We start from the raw sequence: 23,771 nt of genomic DNA on the forward strand, positions 1-23,771 counted from the left end.
CTACTCAAACGTTGAATTTCGTTCCTACCTAAGTAAATATAAGTACTTTGCAGGTAAATGGCAAAATCATCCATTTTCTTCTTATTTTTTAACTTTTATATACTAATAAATTATGCAAAGTGATTCTTCTAGCAATTTTAACTGTATATTTTTTACATTTGATAGCTAAATAATATTTTAATAATATTAAATAAGACATTTACAAAATTAGTCCGTTTTCCCGTGCGTAGAGTTAGGAGAAATTAAAATTGTACATCGAAAGTCAATAGTTGACAAGATGATGGCATTTGCCTACTTTCGCGCTGCCTACTTGGGGTGCTGCTAAGAAAAAATGCTGAGCCAGACATCCAGAAACGTGCAAAAATGTACTAATCAATTGGATTGACTGAATGGTTTACGGTACAGCCAGTCGTGGGAGTCATTTGAGTGAAACTGTTTTCCATGTGAGGTTTTGTCTTTCTCTCTTGAAAAGAAAATACATACGTTCAAAAATGTTTTTCCTGTTACTGATAAATCAGCTACTCCAAAAGTATTTAAGTATTCAGTTTGACTTCTCGACTAGTTTATTTCAACGTTCGCGGTATTGAATCCATCATTTGGTATTTAAAAAAACTGGCAGAGGACTTGTAGTCAGTGACTTCAAAAATTACCGGGTATTCATTTTTATGACTTTACCCCATAATAACTTGCACACGAAATAACTGTTAGTCCCAAAGTTTTTTTGTTTTTTTTCGGGACAACTAGTAAGTACAGCACTCAGACAAAATTAAGTCCATTGTACTACACTTGGATTCTCTTTTAATTGTCTTTAAGTCTACCCAATTTCCGAAGAAATCTGAGTAGATCTTGTGGTGCCAAATAAAGGGCTAACCTCATTCGAATATTATACTTTTACTCGTAGATACAAACCTTAATTTCAGTATAAATTAAATTCTGTAATATGTAAAATTTTAGAGAAAAAGAGGGGTAAAATACAAAAAACAAACCTTTTTATAGGTTTTCACCTCAACTCTTCTGAAAATCATGACGTGATTGTCGCTTTTAGGTCTCAGAACATATTAAGCGTAGAAACATATTGTGTATCGGAAGTCAGTCCCATATATATAAAAAAAACAACCTAATTTCGCGAACCTTGTTTTTCATGCGTCACTTTCATATAGCCGGATTTAATTAAACTCCAAACCTTGTGAAGTTTTTTTTATGATGAATACCCTTCGTGTGTACATCGATCTGACTGTGAAACCTGAAAAAAATATCTATGACTCTCAATAATTGACCCACTGTAGCATTCGAGGATCACAAAGCAAGCGATGACAGCAGCCGTCGTGGCCAACTCGTTAAAAAGTAGTAAAAATTAAAAGTATCCTTCTACTTTTTCCTAGCTAAGATAATGGAAAACAGCAATAATAACACAGAGACACAAAAGTAAAACAAGTTCATATCAACAACAACAATAACTGAGCCAGAAGTCAAAAGTCGTAACATTGCTGTCATTGCTGCCGCAAATGACAAATGACAAAGCGACCACGCAAAGCAAGTGAAGAAAAGACACAATGAGCTGAGCACAGGTTATGAGCCAGGCGAGAACTACAAGTTCACATTTACTTACATACACATGGGAGTACTATTTTTTTATGCAATAAGAATAGATATGCTACAGAGCTCAAAGGGCATACTTTATGGGTGAGAGAGCAGTATCCCGAAACGTCAACCATTTGTTTTATTTAGTTCTATTGTTGCTTTCATTCGCTACATACACACATACAATTGCAATAGGGTCATTTGCGACAGCTGGGTATATTTTATGATGTTGCCAATGCCTTAGTGTGCGTGCGCGTAAATGTTCGCGGTCATTTGCCTTAAACAAATATTATTATTGTTGTTGCTAGTATGATTATGTTGCTGTCAACGCGCTGTTGGCAGCGTCATAATTACTTGTGACAGACAGAAATAATAATATATATTTACGCAAGCTGATGTGTGGTTCAAGTGCTTGATACCTCAATATAAGGGATGCCAATATTGGGATCCCAAAATTTCCGGGATTAATACCGGGATACCGATTTTTTAAATATTAAGTAGAAAGCAATGAGTATTTGTTTAAGACAAAATATGGTTACAATAAAAGCTTTTCAAGTTACAAGGAACTTGTTTTAATTTACTTCTAAGATATGCTGTATATTAATATGGATTTAGAACTGCTTTATTAATAAAATATTCACAAATAAATCAGCTGGTTGAATCAAACTGTTCGATCCATGAGGTCGCTAAGGCGGAAAACGTAGCCAATATTGTAACTCTAAACCTTTTTAAAAACTGCCAGAATTATGCTAAGGACTTGGATTACGAAAACTGCAAAGTGATTTTTGAAATCAACTTATCTTATACTTATATTTTAAATGATTTAATTTTGTGGTGTGAAGTGCTTTCAGTAATTAAAAGTGAAAAATGTATATCTTAAGGCGCTATTTCTACAAATATCCCGAAATCATGGCATTAAAATATTTTCTCCAACATTGACATCCCTATTGTACACATGCATGCATACATACCTAAATAAGTTTATTGCAGGCAACGAAGTATTTCATGTTCCGCTACATTCCGCGGCTAATTTAAGCGCTATCGCAATGCTAATGACGCTGTCGGCCATCATGTTTTCTTGTTACCTCTGTGTTGGCTGTTGCTACTGCTGCTCAATCTACTCAAATTGACGCCTGCTGATGCTTCCGGCGTTGCATCTTGCCTTTTGTTGATTTTATGCCTCATTGCTCTTCATTGCTTCGCCGCCGCCGGAAATTTGAGAGTAACTTATTGTGTCCTATGATTCGGTTTCAAATTTAATTAATGCAAGGGCGCGTGTTAGGATTTTAATCTCCCCAGATTCTATTCTTCACCATTCACTTCCTCATTTCTGGTTCTTCATCGCCTAGTCAGTCACAAGTTACCTTATCTGTCTTTAAGCGGAACTGTATTTTGTTTACTTTTGTTATATTTGTGCATCATCTATTCAGTGCTTTTAGATATGCGTAAAAAGGAGTGAAAGACAAGAACATTTTTTTGTGGTAACTGTGCAATATGTAAAAATTTGTCTCACTATTTCTTTCAATAGTCATAGCACTGTTTTTGGGAATTTATTTGTGCTTTTGAAAAAGCTGCTTTCACTAAAACTTTTTCAATGTGTATGTATATCTATTTACAATCTTATGATTTTTTCTTGAAAAATGTTGGAGTGATTATATTTAAAAATGTTCTTAGACCATTTCGAATCCGAGGATTTTTCAAAATAGACCGCTCATATACCTCCTTAGATGAAAACAAATCATTGCACGCTTGAAACTTATTCGATCACTTATCCACGAAAATATGCGTGCTATGACTTAAATTTTAATAAATCATAATAAAGTGGAGAGTGTTTTTATCTTGCTGATAATATCAACTAAAAGAAATAACTTCTGTTTTTTCGGAAGGTATAAGGCTAAGGCGTATACCTTCTGAATGCAGAACTCTAGAACTATCAACCACTGAACTTTGGCTTCCTGATTATGGAAGCATGCCTCAAATGATTACACCGATGAGTTGACCTTGAACGAGGATCAGATCCCGTCCGTAAATTATTCAAAAGCAGAGACAATCATCCTTCTTCAAGCTATAGATGACATTCAGGGTTGAGCTGCAGAATTAGGAAGTTCGTCAGATCTGAATATCACCTCAAGAGAACTTTTAATCTGTTACAAGATAGAGGAACTTTTTCTTATAGCGGTCGCTCCTCGATAAACGATATCAAGACGCTCACCACAAATAGGAGAAGAAACTCAGCTAAACACTCCAAAATATGGTGTAAGTGCCAATTACATACAGTTTTATATTGGCACCTGCACAAGATTACCACGTTTGGCTAACTATGATTATTATTGAAGATGAAGCTATTGAAATTAACCAGAGGCATAATTGTTATAAGAAATAGCAGCCATATATATATATAGGTATAATTGGCGCGTACACCCTGTTTGGGTGTTTGGCCGAGCTCCTCCTCCTATTTGTGGTGTGCGTCTTGATGTTGTTCCACAAATGGAGGGACCTACAGTTTCAAGCCGACTCCGAACGGCAGCTTTTTCATGGCAGAAATATACTTGGAGGTTTGCTATTGCCTGCGGAGGCGCCACCGCTATTAGAAAAATGTTTTTCTTAATTTTGGTGTTTTCACCGAGATTCTAATCAGCGTTCTCTCTGTGAATTCCGAATGGTAGTCACGCACCAACCCATTCGGCTATGGCGGCCGCCGATTTCCAATCACCGTCATTTAATGGGACTTACCGAAAAATTAGGAGCCTGTGTGCTCACGAGCTCAATGAAAAGCACAACGAAAGTCACAAATTGCTTCCCAGCATCTCGCCCGCAATCTAGTAACACGCGATAATAAACGGCGCTTTTTGTACCGTATCGTCACAGGAGATGAGAAATTGTGTTCATGCATCAATATGATGCAAAGAAAGAAGTGGGTATCTCCAGGAGATACGCCAAAGCCGAGAGTCAAGCCGGAACTTCATCCAAACAAGATCATGAGCAGGCATGGTACACTGGGAAATGCTCGACGAGAATGCCATGGTCAACAAGGACCAGCTACACCAACAACCCAGCTACACCGCGTGAATGAGGCTATTTGACTGAAAATACCTGATCGACATGGTCAAACCATACTTCTTCACGACAACGCCAGGCCCCATGTTGCACAAGTCGATTTGCGATTTGATTCTGTTTGATATTATAATGCTATTATACGAACAAATCTTTTATAAACAAAAGTAATGAGTTTTTCAGTAATATTTTTAACAACCTTATGGAAGTAAGCAAATTTTCTTGTAGAATATTGTTTCGCCTTGGTTGCCCTCGCACTATATATGTGTATGTATACCTATACATATGTAAGCGGCTGTTGCAATGTTCATACATATGACTATCTATAAAACAGGTTTCCCGACCCTGAAGACATACGGTACTAATTCATATCTCACGGGGTAGAAAAGCAAGGAAAACTATTCCTATTACAAATTCATTATCTAAGCACCAGTTTGAAATATTCGTGTTTTGGAAGTTACTATTGTGTGATATTATTAAATAGCATTAACAGGCATTGCGTTTGTTGTTGGAAGAGGAATTAATGTCTTTATTGCAGTCATGTATGCAATTTGCATGCTAACATAGCTCTGACACCTGGACATATTCTACGTACACTATCCATATGCGGCCTCTAGTTAAGCACACTGAAATTAAAGTGTGCATTGTTCTTGTTGTTGGTGTTGCTGTTACTGGGTAAACCTTTACCAGCATGCGCACACGTATTTATTCATGCATTACACAATAGCAGCAGAAATTGTTGATTGCTGAAGCCACAAAACAACAACAAGGGCGCACAAGCCTAACAATAACGACAGCATCGAATGCAACAAAAACAATTGCGCTTTGTCGGGTTAATTTAGAAAATTTAATTTAACTTGCATTGAATTTATGTAGTTGTAGTTGGTTGTGAAACGTGCACAGCCTAGTCGTCCTTCTCTGCAAAATCGTCCATAACAAATATTGCAGACATGCAGACGAGTAGAGCTTGAGGCATTTGATGCATACTACCGTTACACTTTGGTGATTTTAATTAACCTACCTGTCAAATGTGATTAGTCGAGTTTAAGTTACAAACAAACTAGAAAATGCCAATATCTATGAGGTACGAGCAATAGCTTTTACCATTGTCTAGTAAGTAGATCAACGTTATGTTGACCAATTGGCCATGACAATACTTTTAGCTTAGTTTTGATGAAATTTGGTACTGGAAAGTATACTCTGGTTCAGTACAAGGTATCGCAAAACATGTCATCCTATTGAAGGCGCTAAAACTTTGTCATTTGGCAATTAATAATGCGTTATCGGAAAGCGAAAAATTTATTCGAATACACTGTACAACTATTTGAGGGTCATTGTCTGAGTCAAAACAATTCAAATTCGGGATAAAGGCCATAGACGCATGGTGAAATTTAAATTTGCAATATTTTGCCTGAGTGCTTTTATAATAAATGAAAAAAGAGAGGTATATTGTTAAAGTACGTATAATAAAATTCTACGAAGAATAGTATTGTAGAACATTTTAACCAATTAACTCTATCACTAAACGGTCGTTTTGGCTTTTTTTCTAGAGAGTCCAAAAAAGTTACATTTATGTTCTAGAAAACTATTCACTATCGGACCCCCAAGACAAAAACTTTGTACAAAGAATCTGTACGCCCACAGAAAATAAAAATATGCAACTACTCAATGCTTTATTTTATATTTCGAGTATATGAATATATATATATAACTCTTGCTTTTTACTGACATGATGATTCGGGGAGTGTAAAATCTGAATCTAAGCCACGCACGATGTCTACGTGTACTTCAGTGCTGGCTCTACTGCTCCATCTTCAAATTTTTCATGACATCAAATTGTATGCAAAAGAATTTCTTTTTTAAATATATTCTTGGCTCCAAAGTAAGCGTCTTAAAAAAAAGCCCACATATCTTTTTTGCCAACAAGATTTGTGCTCTTTAGGACATCTGAAATGAAAAAGTTAAACTCTTTATTATTCTGTAGGCTTGTCATTCCGGCAGGTGCTACTTTCGTTTCTTTTCAGCCCTAACTTTCCATACTACATAATAACATACTTTAAAGTCAAAACGATCGCATTTTATTTTCTTAAAAAAAATCCTAAAAAATATCTATTAAAATTGAGTATTTGACCAGACTACCACCTTAAAACATTGTTAATTATATATTACAATAATTTTTCATCAAGCTACATATATCAACACCATTAAGTACTCCTGAAGAGAGTGCAGTTTAAAATATGTTGCTGTTTTAAATATGTCACTACGAGTTTTAGTTTTCAATTGCCTTTCTTAATTTTACACTCTCCAAGCCTCGCAATAGTACTTACTGCGAAGTCAATTTCTACGTCCCATCCGGTTTACGGCAACACCAAAAATAATATGAATAATATGAACCACAATGATTTTGAACGGTGATGAGGTAGAGTTAGAGAGTATGTCAAAGTGGTACCACCATATATTCAGCGGGCGCTTCCATGAATATTTTGTGGTACACATTTTCACTCCAATCGTTTTCTGAATGAATATTTTCGTAAAGAAAATATTAAAATTAAATAAGAAACAAATAAATGGTCAACACTTGCAAATAACTCCTAGTGTTATAGTTATTTAATGCACTGTATGACATTATAAATATAAAAAATCAGAAAATTTTAAGAAAAGCATAAAGTATAAATGCAAAAATAGTAAATAGAAATGCAAAATAAAGGGTGGTTAAGTTTCAAGGGCCGATAATGATTTTAAATAAAATACAATCTTTTTAAGAAATTATTGTAATTTTTCTTTATTATTATAATATTAGTATAGCTCAATTACGTACAAAACAAAACATTGGCCAAATGGCCGCCGCGGCCTCGGGGGTACACCTCCATCCGATGGTAAAATTTTCGATGACGCTGAGGCACGTTAATGTGCCGAATTATCTCTTCCTTTGAATTGTTACTGGCTTATCGACGTACACCTTTTCTTTCAAACAACCCCAAAGAAAGAAGTTCAACCGTGTCAAATCACATGATCTTGGCGACCAATTGACATCGCCGCGACGAGAGATTATTCGGTCATCAAATTCTTCGCGCAAAAGAGCCATTGTTTCGTTAGCTGTGTGACAAGTGGCACCGTCCTGTTGAAACCACATATTGTAAACATCCATTCCTTCCAATTCGGGCTATAAAAAGTTCGTTATCATCTCACGATAGCGATCACTATTCACAGTAACTGCCTCACCGGCCTCATTTTGGCAAAAATACGGCCTAATGATGCCGCCTGTCCATGAACCCCACCAAACAGTCACTCTTTGTGGGTGCATTGGTGTTTCGGCAATCACTCTTGGATTATCATTCGCTCGATTGTGTATTTTTCCATGGTTCAAATTGAGTTAGTCTGAGGTAGAAAAATATTAAATGAAATGCAAAAAAAACTTGAGGTTTAGGTGTGGTTTACGTGCAACATCGGCCCTTAAAATTTAACCACCCTTTACATTGGGGCACAAACACAGCGACGAGAAACATGTCAGATAATTTTTGAAACACTGTCCAGTACAAAAACCATCTTGTTTGTGTGAGTTTTGTATCTAAACGAAGTTAGTTTACGAAATTTAATTTTTTTCTTAGTTCAGGTTCATTGCCACTTTCAGTGGAGCAACTCAAACAACGTATTAGCTATACAGATTTTTGAACCGTCAAAAGAAATTTGCGAATTTTACGTGCCTTTACTTGACTCAGAATCAAGCAAATGCCCAGGAATAGTGGCAAAAATTAGATCTTCACGAACTCGTATTATATATTTACTGCCCTTTAATTTAAAAAATAAAAAAATTTTACTTATTCGAGTATGAAGGTAATAAGCCGGGCAAACGTTGCCTATAATATATTTGATAACCAATAAATTTTTTTTCTTATTTCAAAAGTGAATATATTATCAAATATATGTCTTGAAATCCAATATTCTTCGACGTTAATTTTTTTACCACAAACGAAGAAATGCTGTAAATTCTACATTCAGAACTGCAAAAAAGAAGACTAAAATGAATAACTCCGACAGCCCTAGCAGATACTACGCCACTAAAATCAGATATCAGTTATACAGGTAATTCTTATGTGAACCTATTCTCCGCCTTATGTCATTTAATTCTTATATGTATTATCCCTCTTATGCTGTAAAAAGAAATGTACTAATGATTTAATGTTACGCTTATATTTCTATAATTGTTGTAAAAATTACTAAGTGTTGAAAGCTCACAGATGTAATAAATTGGAATAAAAACACACAAAAAAAAAAAAAACAAACAAAAACACAATTCCCAGCATCAAAAATAAGTTAAAATATCTCTTAGACATTTTTTAAGCACACGTCTCTTAATTTAGTAGCACGACTACCACTCAGTAGTGCGTAGGTTCGAATCTCCGTCCATAAAACAGCAAAATGATAGAAATAGTTTTTTCTAAAAGCGGTCGTCCTTCGGCAGGCAATGGAAAGCCTCCGAGTGTATTTCAGCCATGAAAAAACCTCATTGAAAACATTAGTCGTTCGGAGTCAGCTTAGGTCCATCAATTTGTGGAACAACATTAAGACGCATACCACAAATAGGAAGAGAAGCTCCGCCAAACACCTAGCAGAAGTGTGCGTGCCAATTATTTTTTTTTAAGGTGAACCACCGCGATCTCAGGAATCATTTGAACTTTAACTGGAACTAAGAAGGTATTTCTGTCATGCAAAAGAACTCATAAAACAACCATTTGATATTCAAAGACGACCATAGAGACTTTGCTTCCATAGACAAAAGGATTCTGAAAAATTTACTAAAAACAAGCGAATATATATATATATCCATATATATATATATGTACATATATACATTTTTTTATATTTTTTTTTTATATTTAAGATATTTATTTTCTACGTTTTGTCACATACTTATATTTGATTATTCCATTGTGATATTGAACTCATTTGCTTTCGTTAAAAATGTTTTTTTATTATGTTTTGCTATTCATTTTTGTTTTGAACGTGGTTTTATTTCCCTTCATGTGCTCATATAGACTTATGTTACTGAATTTGCATGAATATTTTTAAGTTTTTTTTTTTACTATTTATAATTAAAGTATAGAGCTGTCTCGGTAGCTTAGCGTAAGTGCACTAGCCTGTCATCCCAGAGGTTGCGGGTTCGAGTCCCACGTAAAGCACGGTCCTCGCACTTTTCCAAATTTCCCTACTTTCCCTGTTTCTAAAAAAAAAAAAACTAATTCCTCCAATTTCATTCCTCAACCCAAAAAACTTATCCTTTCCATCCTTACTTCCGCCCAATAGTCTGCGCATTATTTGCATTGTGGCTGCTAAAACAAGCGAAAAAGAAAGAAAAACACACAGTTACACATTGCATCACTGGCGCCACATAGAGGAAGCGGGCGGCCGCGGTAATAGAGCAGACACATGAAATTTAGCAAAGTCCTAAACCATCTGTGCGATCCTTCTACCAGAACAATATGATACACAGATGGCGCGCCAAGCAGTAAGAAGACGTTGTTCCTATGCAACGACAGTTGGGCATTCCCACTACCTAGGACTGGTAGCGGTAGGCTAATCACCTAACCTGTCAGAAATCAAAACACATTAACGAAACCAACGGAAGACTGACTCTTGTCGAGGCCCCATGCTCCTGAGAGGAGTGAACAAGGAAAAAAAATTAAAGTATAGGAAGAAACCTGTACTTCCTTTATATGAAAGGTTTTCCAATAAGAAGTGTTATTTTGATATTCAAAGAAAAATGCTATTTTTTAATATAAATGATCGGATATTTCTTTCATTATAAAGAGGAAGGTATGCCGTCAATAGTGGAAAATAACATCAGTCGAATGACCATCACGACCACGACCACGCTTACGGGAAAATATCCTTTTCATGAAATTTTCCATAACCGAATAGCAAAGTAGCTGCCCTATGTCCTCGATGGCTTCACGAATTCCATCTGTGAGGTCTTGAATCGACGCTGGACTGTTGGCGTAGACCTTCTCTTTCACGTGGCCCCAAAGAAAAAATTCACAAGGTGTTAAGTCACAAGATCTCGGTGGCCAATTGTGATCACCTCTTCGAGAGATAACTCGGACCGAAAACTTCCCCCGTAAAAGATCAATGCTTTCATTGCTTGTGTGTCACGTAGCGCCGGCGTATTCAAAACAAACGTTGTCCAGATCAATACCATCCAATTCCAGCCACAAAAAATCGTTAATCATCTCTCGATAGCGATAGATAACACCTGTTATTGGAAAACCCTTTATTTATATTTATGACAAGATTTTATACATAAATAAATACATAAATCAGTCGAATATAATATTCAATACACATAATTTGTCACTCTGGTAGAGTGAAAGCCTTCACCGTCATAAGTCATGAAAGGTTTTATCAAAATGGAGTCCATAAGGTGGCGGTAAATCATGTATTCTGAGACCGATCAATTCAATGCTTATTATGATCAATAAGACTTAAAAATACAATTTAAAAGAACTATAGAACGCAGCACGAGGCCTCGGGTTCAGCTCAATAAACCCGGCTAGTTTACTGTAGCCGCAGCGCTTCGTCAGGAAAGAGCCGTACGTAGGACCTTAGAGAATAAACATTTCCTAACATATAAATGATAACACTTCAGTTTTGGTGACAATAAGAAAAATTTCCTGCTGGTCAACGGAGCGTATAAGCAACATATACAATTTTAACGCTGTTTATAAAAAATCAATTCGTTTATTATAGGGTGTTCAAGTTTGTTCTTATTATGTTGTACAATAATATTTTCTTCTAGCTTGCAAACATCAACACGTACAACAATTTTTTGTTTTTTAAAGTTGCTACTTTATTAGCCTGTTACAATTAAGAGCTAGCTAATTAAATTTAAAGCACCAACTAGTGCACAAAGACGTGTTACTTTCTAACATTGCACACAATGCGCATACGAAAATTTTATTCACACCCGCGCAAATACTACAATTTCCTTCTCTAAAGTTCATGTTCAACGTATATATGTACACTGGGAATGTTTGCCAACAAGGCAGAAAAATTGCGAAATGTGAGCAATAAATAATAGAAAATTATGCGCCACCGATAGACATTATTGTAGCAGTTTAGTTATCAGTCTGGTGCATATTTTAAAACACAGCAACAATAAAAACAGTTTCAAAAAGTGTGTCACACTCGCAGCTTAGAAAATTAAACTCAGGTTTTGGCTGCAGTAGACGTGGGTACCTTATACGAAGTTGGCTTTGCAAGTATAACTGTGTAGTAGTGAGTTTAAGTAAGTAGCGAAGTAATTAAAATAAATATTTGAACAATATTATGAAAAAGCCTATGTCTACCCACATGAAAATTTTGATTTATATTCCTACGTTTTAAACTGTGATAGCTCTCACATTCGGACACCAACATACTCACCATTTTAAATCGTCCATAAAGTATGAAAACTGATGTATACGTAAAAATCACGCGAAGTATCAAAGACGCTAATAATTCATAAACTATTCTGCCACTCATCATTCGTTCTTTACCATGAGATTGAACAATGGATATTTCTTCTATATCCTAGCTTACTCTTGTTTCTGCGCCGTCCCATGTGATGTCGGTATCTGCTAGTTCGCGCAATAGCGGCCTTCACCAAGTGATCCTTGGTCGACCGTGACCTCAGCTCCCTTGCGAATTTCAGTCCAATACCATTCTCGTGATGCTTTCTGGTGGTTTTCTATGCGTGTGACCTATCCATCGCCTCTTTCGGCATTTGATTTGCTACAGGATGGATTCCTAATTCGTTGCTCTCCACAGCCCGTCGTTGCTGATGTTGTATCCTCTGTGTAATGGTATTGGAGATCAGACATGTTTCATTTCCGTACAACAATTCAGGCTTTACACATGAGCTGAATATACGCGCTTTAGAGCGCTTCGAGATTTGCAAACTGGCCCATACTGCATGCATGCGCCCGAACGCCACCCTTGATTTATCGAGCTGGCAGAACCTATCGACAGATTCCACCGAACACCCGTCAACTATTATAGGTCTTGCTTTATTGTGGTTAACACTCACAGTCTTGGTCTTGGCAATGTTGACCTCCAGTTCGACAGTGTGTGCCAGCTTGACTAGTCTGCCCGCCTTCGCTTGCATGTCAGTGAGTTTGTGCGAGAAGAGACAGATGTCATCGGCGAAGTTCAGGTCCTCAAGATGTCTGGTGTAACTCCACATGATGCCTCTTTTGTGCAGGGTCAATTGGGTCATAACGTCGTCTAAAACAATGGCGAAGAGAAGGGGCAACAGGACAAAATTGCCTTACGCCTACGTTGGTTGTGATGTTGCCGTTGTGGAGCACTGCTAGTTCAGAATTCTCATAAAGGGCTCTAATAAGGCGCATTATTTTAGCGGGAACTCCTTTTTTACTCAACGTAAGCCATGGAGTAAACAAAGATAATTTTCTATCATCAAAAATAATTTGCTATGCATTGCAGATAAACAAGGCACCCTGGTACCAGTGCGTCTTCCATTCCTTTAAGAGCTAGTCCGCTGCCAAAAAAAAAAGCAAAAACACAAAATAGTTTCTCTAAACCTTCAAACAGCTTCCACAATTTTAGACCACCACTGTTACGTATACGTAGTTAATAATATTTTAATAATACAATAATAAAAAAATTTGTTCAAGCCATGTTACTGCAACAATATTCGTATTGCTCTAAGTTCTTTTCTGCCTTGCCAGACTATATTATTTGATTGTATTTTATTTCTCTTACTCGTATTATTTTTTATACCTACACATACGCATTCACACATACATACATTCTTATACAATTTGGCATTATTATCAGTGTGCAATAAATCTTTAAAATTGGCATAATTTATAATGCACCACATAACCACAAGGTACATATCATTTTAATGTCTTCGTACTTAGAAGTTACTTTATTACTCAGTGGACTCGACTCGACACTGAACTGAGTTGCGTGTGGCGCGGTGTGGTGCTTCCCGGTACTATATCTCATGGAACGCATAGAATCTGTATTGTACTGTGCAAATCTATGTATGTATGTATGTATATATAAATATATATTTACATAAAGACCAACCATTGACATGGATACGTACATAGATATATAGCGAACATGCTGCACTACACAATGCTGGCACAATGGATGAGGCACACAATACAGCTAACATTTCTGCTACTGCTGCCCTTCCTCTGTTTGCTTACCAACGACCGCAGCGCTGTTAGTTGCTTTGTATACCGCTGTTCAGCGCTGTCGCAAAGGACATTAAAGCGATTTGCACTGATACTGAGTACTTGTAGATGTAATTTAAATTCTTAGAAGACACCCTCTATACCCGGCAACATTTGGATGATTGAATTCCTGAGTGTGGTCTTAATGTGTCATTTTTAACTACCTGTGGTTACTAAATACAGAGTCAAATAGTTTTAAGTATTAAAATTGGCTTTTACACATTATTTCAAGTCAAAACTGTATCTACAAATAATTATCAGAAAATAATAATTTTTTAATCTTTTTTATAATTTTTCATAATTTGTTTGAAGAATTTCTTGTAGCCTACATTAAAAAATGTTTCCACAAACACGGTTATGTGCTTAGTACTAATACTAAAAGTAGACGGCATCAGATAATTATAGCAGTATGACTTATTGACTAACATGCTTTGCCAATTTATTTATTTTTCATTTAATTGTAACCTCTTTTGTGCATATTAAAAAAAAATTACAAATTTCCATCTCAATCAGAATTTTCAGGATAGTTTTGAATATGCAGTTTTATAGCCCATTGAGTTTTGATACAAGCAAGTATAAGTTCAAGGTGACTTGAAAATCGCAGTGGTTTTAAAAATTTTTTTGCTCGCGGTCTTGTCTATTTTCTAAAACCAAGATAGGTTTCGGAAAACTTGGCCCTAAAGCGAAAATACATTCAGGAAATTTATTGTTTTCATACAAAGGCAAATAAATTAAATCAGATCGGTGCCGATTACAAAAAACAAAAAAAAAAAAACAATGTACGAAGTGTTAAGTTCATCAGACACCTTATTATTTTTATTATCTATACCTAAAAATAAGAGAACACAACAAAAATTAACCCATTTCACAGTTTGAAAACAAAAATTATAAAATGTTTTAGAGCATCTGATGAAATGTTGGCGTCGTCAATTTCTGTTCTTGTAGATTGATGGGTCTTGAAATGTTCGTCCAAATTTGTCTGCATTTCCCCATTCTTTCTTCTTTCTGCAATGTTTTGTAGCAGCCAAGTGCTGAGTTTACTTCTCGTGGTTCTTTGTTGCTGCGTTCTTCGTCGGGATCAGTTTGATGTTTATTTCAGGTTCTCTGTTTCACCAATGTATTGGCCGTAAAATAATAAGGCAGTAAATAGAAAAAGCATCGTAATTGAAAACGGCCAATATACCGAAATTCCATATAAATAGCGGCCGCATAGCGATGTATGGATATTGGTATTTGCGGACCCTATTTTTATTATTATTATGAGGCAATTTAGCATTGTAACATAAAATATTTCAGAATATTTCTCTGAACCCAACTTTCCTCAATAAATTTTAATATTTATCCTATTCCATTGAGTTTTACTTCCTCCTCTGGTAAAACTAGTTTATTTAGATCTTTATACCACTTATGCACCAAAGCTGGGCACGATCCAGCATACCATATGCTGGACAGTTTCATCTTCTATCAATGGAAGGTTTATATTGATGTATGCAGTCAAAGTCTCTGCTAATTGTAAGGCGTGCTCGTATCATGTTAGCCAAATACGAAATGTAGAGTTAACAGAAGTATAACTGTTAAGTGTTAAGTGCTTTCTTTTTCCGGAAAATTTTGAAAATGCTAATTATGGATTTCAGGCAAGTTGTGTATATTCAAAACTAAGGAACTTTTCCAAAACTAATTCCAAAATGTATCTACAGAAAACCAGTGCTCACGAAAATAACTCTAAAATTTATTCAAAAATTACTAATAAATTACTTACCATGAAAATGGCACCAAATGCAATCGGAATATAGCTGCATACTACTGATATATAATAAAAGATGTCATAAACAAATGCGTCGATTATTCAGGCATAGTTAATTGCAACTCCAATACGAAAAAGACGAAAATGGAACTGGATTGAACGTATTCTCCCTAGAGAAGACGACAATGTTGGAAGGCGGCGCAGAGGACGCCCACGAAAAACTTGGATGCGCACAATTCTGAATGAGAACTCTTCCACCGCCACTTGGAACGAAATTAGACGCGTACACCCTTTTTTTGGATGTTTGACCGAACTCCTCCTCCTATTTGTGGCGTGCGACAGTTTCAAGCCGACTCCGAACGGCAGATATTTTTTATGAGGAGCTTTTTTATGGCAGAAATACACTCAGAGGTTTGCCATTGCCTGCCGATGGGCGACCGCTGTTATAAAAAGCTTTTTCTTCATTTTTGGTCTTTCACCGAGATTCGAACCTACGTTCTCTATGAATTCCGAATGGTAGTCAGGCACCAACCCATTCGGCTACGGCGGCCGCCAAAGAATAAAAACAAACAAAAAAAAAGAAAGTGTGTGGTAGTTCACGGAACCCGCACGATTGAAGTGAAACTTCTTTTATCAACAAATCAATAATTTAACTATTATTTCAATATAATGCATGCAGAAGTCATGGAAAGCATGGAATGGAATTTTATTAAACAGAATTATTTATTTATTTTAATATAAAAAGAAATGAATTTATTGTACTCAATTACATTTGGTTCTCGGCATTGTCATTATCATTATTGGATTCGTTTTCCAAAAATGAAACAAGGGCTTTATGGTAACTGAAATACGTAAAAAATGATCTACATTCTAATCTATCAAGGTATCGATGAAATACTGCATCAATGGTAGTTCCGCATCTTGTTGTTGGTACTTCACCATCATTAACCATATTTAAATTTAATTTTTCTTTGAGGAAACTTATTAGAGTCTTTGATCGCTCTTCTGCAAAATTGACATTAAAGTCGCCACTTAAAATCATCGGAATTTGATGATCATGTTGTCCTAGCAACTCAGACAACATAATTAGATCCATGATACTGATGAAATGACCGCCCATCGACTGATCGATTTACGGAGAAATGTTCTTCATCGATATCCTGATGCACAGATGACAAATTATCACTTATCGTACAACCGGAGGATTCACTGTCACGGTGTTCAACAGTAGCTCTTAATTTTTTACGCTCCAAATACTCACGTTGCCGTTCAGCACCTGTTTTCGGTTTCCGTTTTTGTTGATTTGATGCCATATTTAACAGAAATCAATCAACAAAACAAAATATGTTTGTAAGATTTGCTCAAAACTACACACACACTCTATGACGCGTCTCGCGTTACTAATAATATTGTGTTTGGGAGAACTGTCAACTGTTTCCACCGAAATGCGTTCGCAAAGTGTATGGTCTTTGGTATGGTAAACAGATTTATGATACATTATTTTGCGGCGACAGCACAGCGCAATAGCCCTGCGGCTAGCAATGTGGGCTTCCGATCCGAAATCCTTGGTTCGAATCACAAGAAAATTTTTTTTTTTTTTTTTTTATACATTTATTTCATTTTGTTTTATGATATGTTTATGAGCAGATTTTTTTCATGGCAGAAATACACTCGGAGGTTTGCCATTGCCTGCCGAGGGGCGACCGCTATTAGAAAAATGTTTTCATTAATTTTGCTTTCACCGAGATTCGAACCAACGACCTCTCTGTGAATTCCGAATGGTGATCACGCACCAACCCACTCGGCTACGGCGGCCGTCAATCAAATGTCATATTGACAAATTGCAATCATTGTTGCCATATTTCGCCAGTCTTTTAACAGATGGCGCTGGCATAGCGTGAGTTTTACGTAGTTTAGCGTAGTTTTACTCCTCACAGCGTTTCATCCACGCCACGCTTTTAACAGATGGCGCTGGCGTAGCGTCACATGTAGATGAAACGCTATGGTTTTACTCCTCACAGCGTTTCATCCTTCGAGACAAAAGAAGTTTCACTTCAAAATACCAATTTCCCTCAACGATATTCACTGCACTAAATAGCTATAACACAGGTATTTATTTGCAAAATTTTAATAATTTATTTCTCTTTGCTTAATTTTAATAAATGTTTAGTAAAATATAGTTCATTCTCTTACAAAAACCATATAAATCAAAGTTTCGAAGTTTGTGTCAATTAAAAAAAAAACAATATTTCCTATCTTTCAGAGCAATTTCGAGTATGCAGTTTTATAGCCCATTAAATTTAAATATAAGGAAGTGTGAGCTTGTAAGTTTGTTAAGTGTAAGTGATTATAAATCGCTTTGATTTTTGACATTCTGTTTTGCTAGAGTCGATACTAACTACATTGTAACCGAAAATTTGACAAAATTATAGCTGGGTACATATTTACTATCACTACATATAAACAGCTATTTGTTCGCTTGTGTAAGAGCGCGCATTTGTTTGTGTACGACTGCTTGATATTTCATGGTTTATTGTTGTCATTGTAGATTCACATGCAGCACAATAGGTTATAAGCAACTCGCCGAAGAAGGAAGCCCCTTTGTTGTGTTGCTAAAATGAACACAGAAGCAGAGTGTGGCAACGGTACTAAGTACAGTACTAAGGTTGGCTTAGGCGTGAATAGCGAGTGAGAGCCTTACTGATTTTAGTACATAGCGCCAACTATTGCTCACTATCTATTTTCGCCTGCACGTATGTATATGTGTACGTTTTAGAAATTGTAAAGATGATTGTGTTTGCTGGTTTTAGTTGGGTATTCTTCTCCGCTGAGGTCAGATGTTGATTCTATGCCCAAGTTGATATGATAAGACTGCTTTACTTGCATTTTAATATATAAGTATGCATATATTTGTATTGCATACAACTTCTTGTCATATGTGGGCATGTCATACGTTGCCTACAGCAAGCCCACGAAACCAAAATTCATTCATTCAATTTATCAAAGTGGAAGAAATCGAATTAAGTTGTGTATGAAGTTTTTGATCGTACGCATCTAAAGTAAAGATCCCACTAACAGCGCAAGTCGATTTTCGTCGTACTACAAGTAGTTTGGCAAATAATTAGTAGCTTCTCACAATAATTTTGTTAGCTGTCCCATTATCGTCGCATATTGTGATATTTTTTTGGTGCATTTATCGGTCAAAATACAAATGCGACGATAATCGAAGCAACACGGTCACACTAAAGTGTTCGTTTTGAAAATTGTTTTCAGTGTTTTTATCCAGGAAATGGAAAATTTACGCAAATAGAAAATTGCAGTGGCCATTTATAAATGTAACGTTACCATCGCAGCTTACTTTTGGGGTGTGCTGCCGATGATATTTCTCTTTTATTATTGTATTCTTCATGCATGTCAAATATATTTTGAGGCTCGTCATTATTGAGAAAATTTAATTTGCTGCTGGCGGCGAATCATTAGATATATAGTACATATACAGACAAATATATGCGTGAACAAAATAACTAAAGCTTAAACACAATTTCCAACAATTACACAGTTGAAACAGTTGACAATTCTTTATAACCCAAAACCTGCAGACCCAAGGTTTGGTTTTGATGGAAACGTATTATTAGCTTGAACGAAAGCAATTTAAATGAATTAATGGCTATAATCTCATCATACATCAAGCACAGGACACTCATTGCTCCAAACACAACTTCCAGGCTTGTTTTTGCCGTTCTTAGAAAGAATTACCTAAGAATACAGTACTGCAAGGTACATATGCACGTACAGACATAGATTCTTTCAAAGTATGTGAAAATGATTGCACCACCAAAATCTAGCAGCACTTTCTAGAATTTTAAAGGTTCTCATCACACATAGTTGTTGATGTTGAATATGGTACAAATATTTATATAACAAACTATTATACAAATATTTATATAACTAATAACACAAAGTGCTCTAAGGAAGAAGCGTCTGAGTTTTGGAAAAAGGTGGCGGAGGAGCTTAACAGCATGGGCCCACCTCAGAAGGACATCACTAGCTGGAAAAAGGTAAAGTGTGTTATTTACTGCGCCTTGTTTGTGTGTATATATGTATATATATCGTGTTTACTAGGTATGGCTAGACTGGAAGGCGTATATTAAAAGGAAGCTAGCGGAAAACAAAATAGAACAGAGGGCTACTGGTGGCGGTCGAAACAGGCAGCACCATTTCAATGAAATGGAGGAAGCTGTCATCCGATTGACTGCACTAGAGACTAGCACGAATGGAATTGAAAACACTGTGAGTGTTGGGCTACCTGTTGCAGGCGATTCTGAAGCTGATATCGGGGCTGACGTGTCAATGACGTCATCGAGCCGCAGTCCAGCACTTCCGAGACGTATTTCCTCTGCGCGCAAACCAACTGATACAAGTACAGCAGAAGTACTTCAAGACCATTTTTTGCTTCAAAAGGAATTTCAGGAAAAGACCATAGCACGCTATTCAATACAGGAACAAAAGCTGGAAGATATTTGTTCCGGTTTACGACGCTTATACCTAGCAATGGAAAAGCACTACGACCTGAAGAATATAGAAGTGGAAGAAACCCATAGACACAACCAATCCATGGAAGATTTGATCAATGCTAAAAATCCAATAAAAAAACAAATGTTATTAGTTGAGCAAAAAAGCTTAAATGCGATTTCCAAAAACAACTGAAATTTATACATATGTATGTACATTCCTTTATTTATATACAAGTGCCTATCAAAAGTTCAAATAAAAAAAGTGTAAATGAATTAATACATATAAGTCTTGCTATTTTTAATTGAATATTACAGTCGTGTTAATGTTGAAGATATAGATTCCCTTATCCGAATAGCTACATCAGTATATGTTGAAGGAGAAGGTTCATAAGTTTGATTAAAATGGTTTTCTTCAACATTTTCTGAAAAATCATCAACCACGCGATAATGGATACAAATATTGTGCAATGCTGCGGCAACGTTCACTATTTGGCAAACCTTCATGGGTTCATAATAAAGCTCACGAGCACCCAGAAGGTATCTGAATCGGTTCTTAAATACACCTATGGTCCTTTCTATAGTATTTCTGGCTTTTGCATGTATTTTATTGTAGTTTCCTTCGGCGCTTCCTGTTGTAGGTGAACGAAAAGGTGTCATTAACCATGGCTTTAGAGCATATCCAGCGTCTCCTGTGGAATAAATAAAATCATTTTAGCAAAAAATTATTCAAACGGTCTACATATACGTGTATGCACATACCCAAAAGCCAAGTGTTTCCTTCGCCGTTTAGGTATTTATTTTCAAAAAAATTTCGCACGCTGCTTACGTTCCAAATATGAGTATCGTGGTTGCTGCCAGGATACTGCGCATTCACGTAGTGAATTCTCATTTTATTATCGCATATCTGCAATAAATAAAAAATTAGAAAGATATTTCAAATATCAGTTTTTGCAAGACTTACAATCATAGCATTGATGCTATAGTACCCTTTACGATTAAAATACAGGAATTTGTCCTTAGCTGGCGCAACAATTTTAATGTGTGTTCCGTCAACACATAAAATCGCGCCAGGAAATCCATATTTTTGATAAAAGTCCATCTTTGCTTGTCTTTTTTCTTCGTTGCTTAAATCAAGATTCACCCACTGAGGACATAGGTGACATTGAAGAGTGTGTAACACGTCTTTTCATACGCCACAAAATGTGGATTGAGCCATGGGAATGTCAAAGTCTTTTCCCACTCCATGCTGGTACCCACCCTCCGCAAAAAAACGTAATACGGAAGACAAACGCTGGAGCGAAGAGATGGAGCACGACCTCATTGAACGTGCATTTCCATCTAGGACACTTTAGACGTACAAAAACGCCGCCTTATTCAAGCGGTAATTTTTAGTAAACCTGTTTCATAAAATAAAGTTAACCTATGAAGTTATTCCTATATTTACATTGTGTCCTCGACATCGAGCGGATTGCTTGCGTCCCTTAATATTTTTCCTTGAATTTTCATATTCGATCTACTTCTTTCACCTTCCGCCTCCACCAACATTATAGAAAATATCAACGAAGAATCCATAACACTTAAAAGCTTTGTTTTTTCCAATATGTATTTCAGTGTAATTAAATTTATTTACGCTTGTCTTTATTGAAATTTCAATTTATTGCAAAACATTCGAAACGTCAAAATTTAAAATGTGCGTATGGCAACAACTTTTTCGAATTCACATGGGTTGCATGATAAAAAATTGCTCCGATTCGGAGCGGACATTTACATTCGGAGATTTGCTACGATGGATTGTGTGATAGGGCAGAATATATTGACGCCGATTGTAATAGACGCATTTCTGACGGTGGCAATTTCACTAAGTACTCCTTGTAGCGATGTTTGGATGCTAATGAACTAAATTTGACAAGCCCACATCTCTTGTTAACTCCCCAATTGTTTTGGGGGCAGAATGCAAACTAACTTGCAAAATCCATATCAAGACGCATTTTCAATTATAGATTATCGAGAGAAAGGCAAATAGATGAAAATATTTTTGAGATTATGAAGAAGCGATTCAAAGTCTTTCTCTAAAAGTTAATGCTAATAAAACTATGATGATGTGGGACTTTATAGCTTGTTGTGTACTATATCATTTTTTATTGACGAAAAGTCTCTATTAGCAACTCTAACTTCTGGTTGTTGGAGCTAGGAGGGTAAAGACTATCGACAAAAGTACGAAAATTATTATATATTATATATCAGAAAAATGCATGAAAGTTTTATCTAAATCGATAGTACAGTCCATATAATTTAATGTTTGAAGATTATTTCATGCAAATGTTGGCCGCGACTGCGCTTCAAATGGTCCATCCGTTTAGTCCAATTTTTTCATACTCTTTCCAATGTTTCGGCCGGTATCTCACATATAAATGCTTTACTGTTGTCTTCCAATGGGTTAATTGAAGCAGGCTTGTTTGAATAGACATGAACTTTAACATAGCCCCACAAAAAATAATCTAAAGTCGTTATATCGCACGATCCGGGTGGCCAATTGACAGGTCCCGAACCTGAAATAAAATGTCCACCGAACTCGCCTCTCAACAAGTTCATTGTTACGAGTGCTGTGTGGCATGTGGCACCGTCTTCCTCAAACCACATGTCAGACAAGTCAAGCTCTAGCATTTTGGGCAAAAAAAAGTTGGATATAATTTCACGGTACGCTACGATTCGCAGCATCTTTGAAGAAGTACGGTCCAATGATATCTCCAGCCCATAAACCGCACCAAACTGTGACCTTTTCTGGATACATTGGTAGCTCTTGCAATTCTTCTGGCTGATCTTCACTCCAAAATCGATAATTCTGCTTATTTACGTACCCATTGATCCAAGTGTGAGCTTCGTCGCTTAACACAATTTTTCAATAAAAAAGTGGATCTTCGGCCAACTTTCCAAAAGCCCATTCAGCAAAAATTTGGCGTAGCGGTAGGTCGTTCGGCTTCAAATCTTGCACCAGCTGTATTTTGAAAGGCTTCAAACTGTTGTTGAGTAAAAGAGGCCCAATTGCTGCGAACGGCGACGAATCGATAATTGATGGTCATCATTAACACTGGCCGATACAGCTGCGATATTTTCTTCAGTTCGCACTCTAGGTAAGCGTGTTGGTGGTTTGATGTCCAATAATGTAAATGTGGTTCTAAATTTAGTTACAATAGCTCAATAGCCGCTTCACAGAACACACATGTTTATAATAAAATTCAATGATTTGCAAGCGTTGTTCGTTTGTAAGACGATTCATGGTTAAATTATAGACCAAACTGAAGTGTCAAACAACTTCACAAAACACGAAACGTGCGTCAGCTGTTTAAACCAACTGTTTAAAAAGATAATAGCTAAAAAATCACCCGTTATTTATGTACATAATAAAACCTAAAACTAACGCTTAAATATTATTTTTATTTATTATTTTATTTAAATAAACTAAAAAAAGTAGTTCAATGAATTCAAAATTAATTTAAAATAATACGTACCACTTTCACCAATTCGAATCGTATTTTTCAATGATTTCGTATTTTTCAATGATTTCCTCCAATGCTGACCATAAAAATCGGAAAATTTTTTACAATTTGATTGCTCTACGTTGGGCAAAAGTGCGTT

At 36.1% G+C, this 23,771-nt stretch overlaps 1 protein-coding gene across 1 annotated transcript in view; it reads left to right on the plus strand.

Moving 5' to 3' along the window:
• Positions 1-20,330, plus strand: part of LOC129235832 (uncharacterized) — a 159,408-nt gene extending 139,078 nt beyond the window's left edge. Inside the window, exons 3-4 of the mRNA XM_054869879.1 lie at positions 19,584-19,679; positions 19,744-20,330. Coding sequence (XP_054725854.1) covers positions 19,584-19,679; positions 19,744-20,328 — 681 coding nt within the window. The 3' untranslated portion in view covers positions 20,329-20,330. The remainder of the gene's footprint in view (positions 1-19,583; positions 19,680-19,743) is intronic.
• Positions 20,331-23,771: the final 3,441 nt, after the last annotated feature.

Source organism: Anastrepha obliqua, chromosome 1, assembly GCF_027943255.1.
Source record: "Anastrepha obliqua isolate idAnaObli1 chromosome 1, idAnaObli1_1.0, whole genome shotgun sequence".
Taxonomy (NCBI): domain Eukaryota; kingdom Metazoa; phylum Arthropoda; class Insecta; order Diptera; family Tephritidae; genus Anastrepha; species Anastrepha obliqua.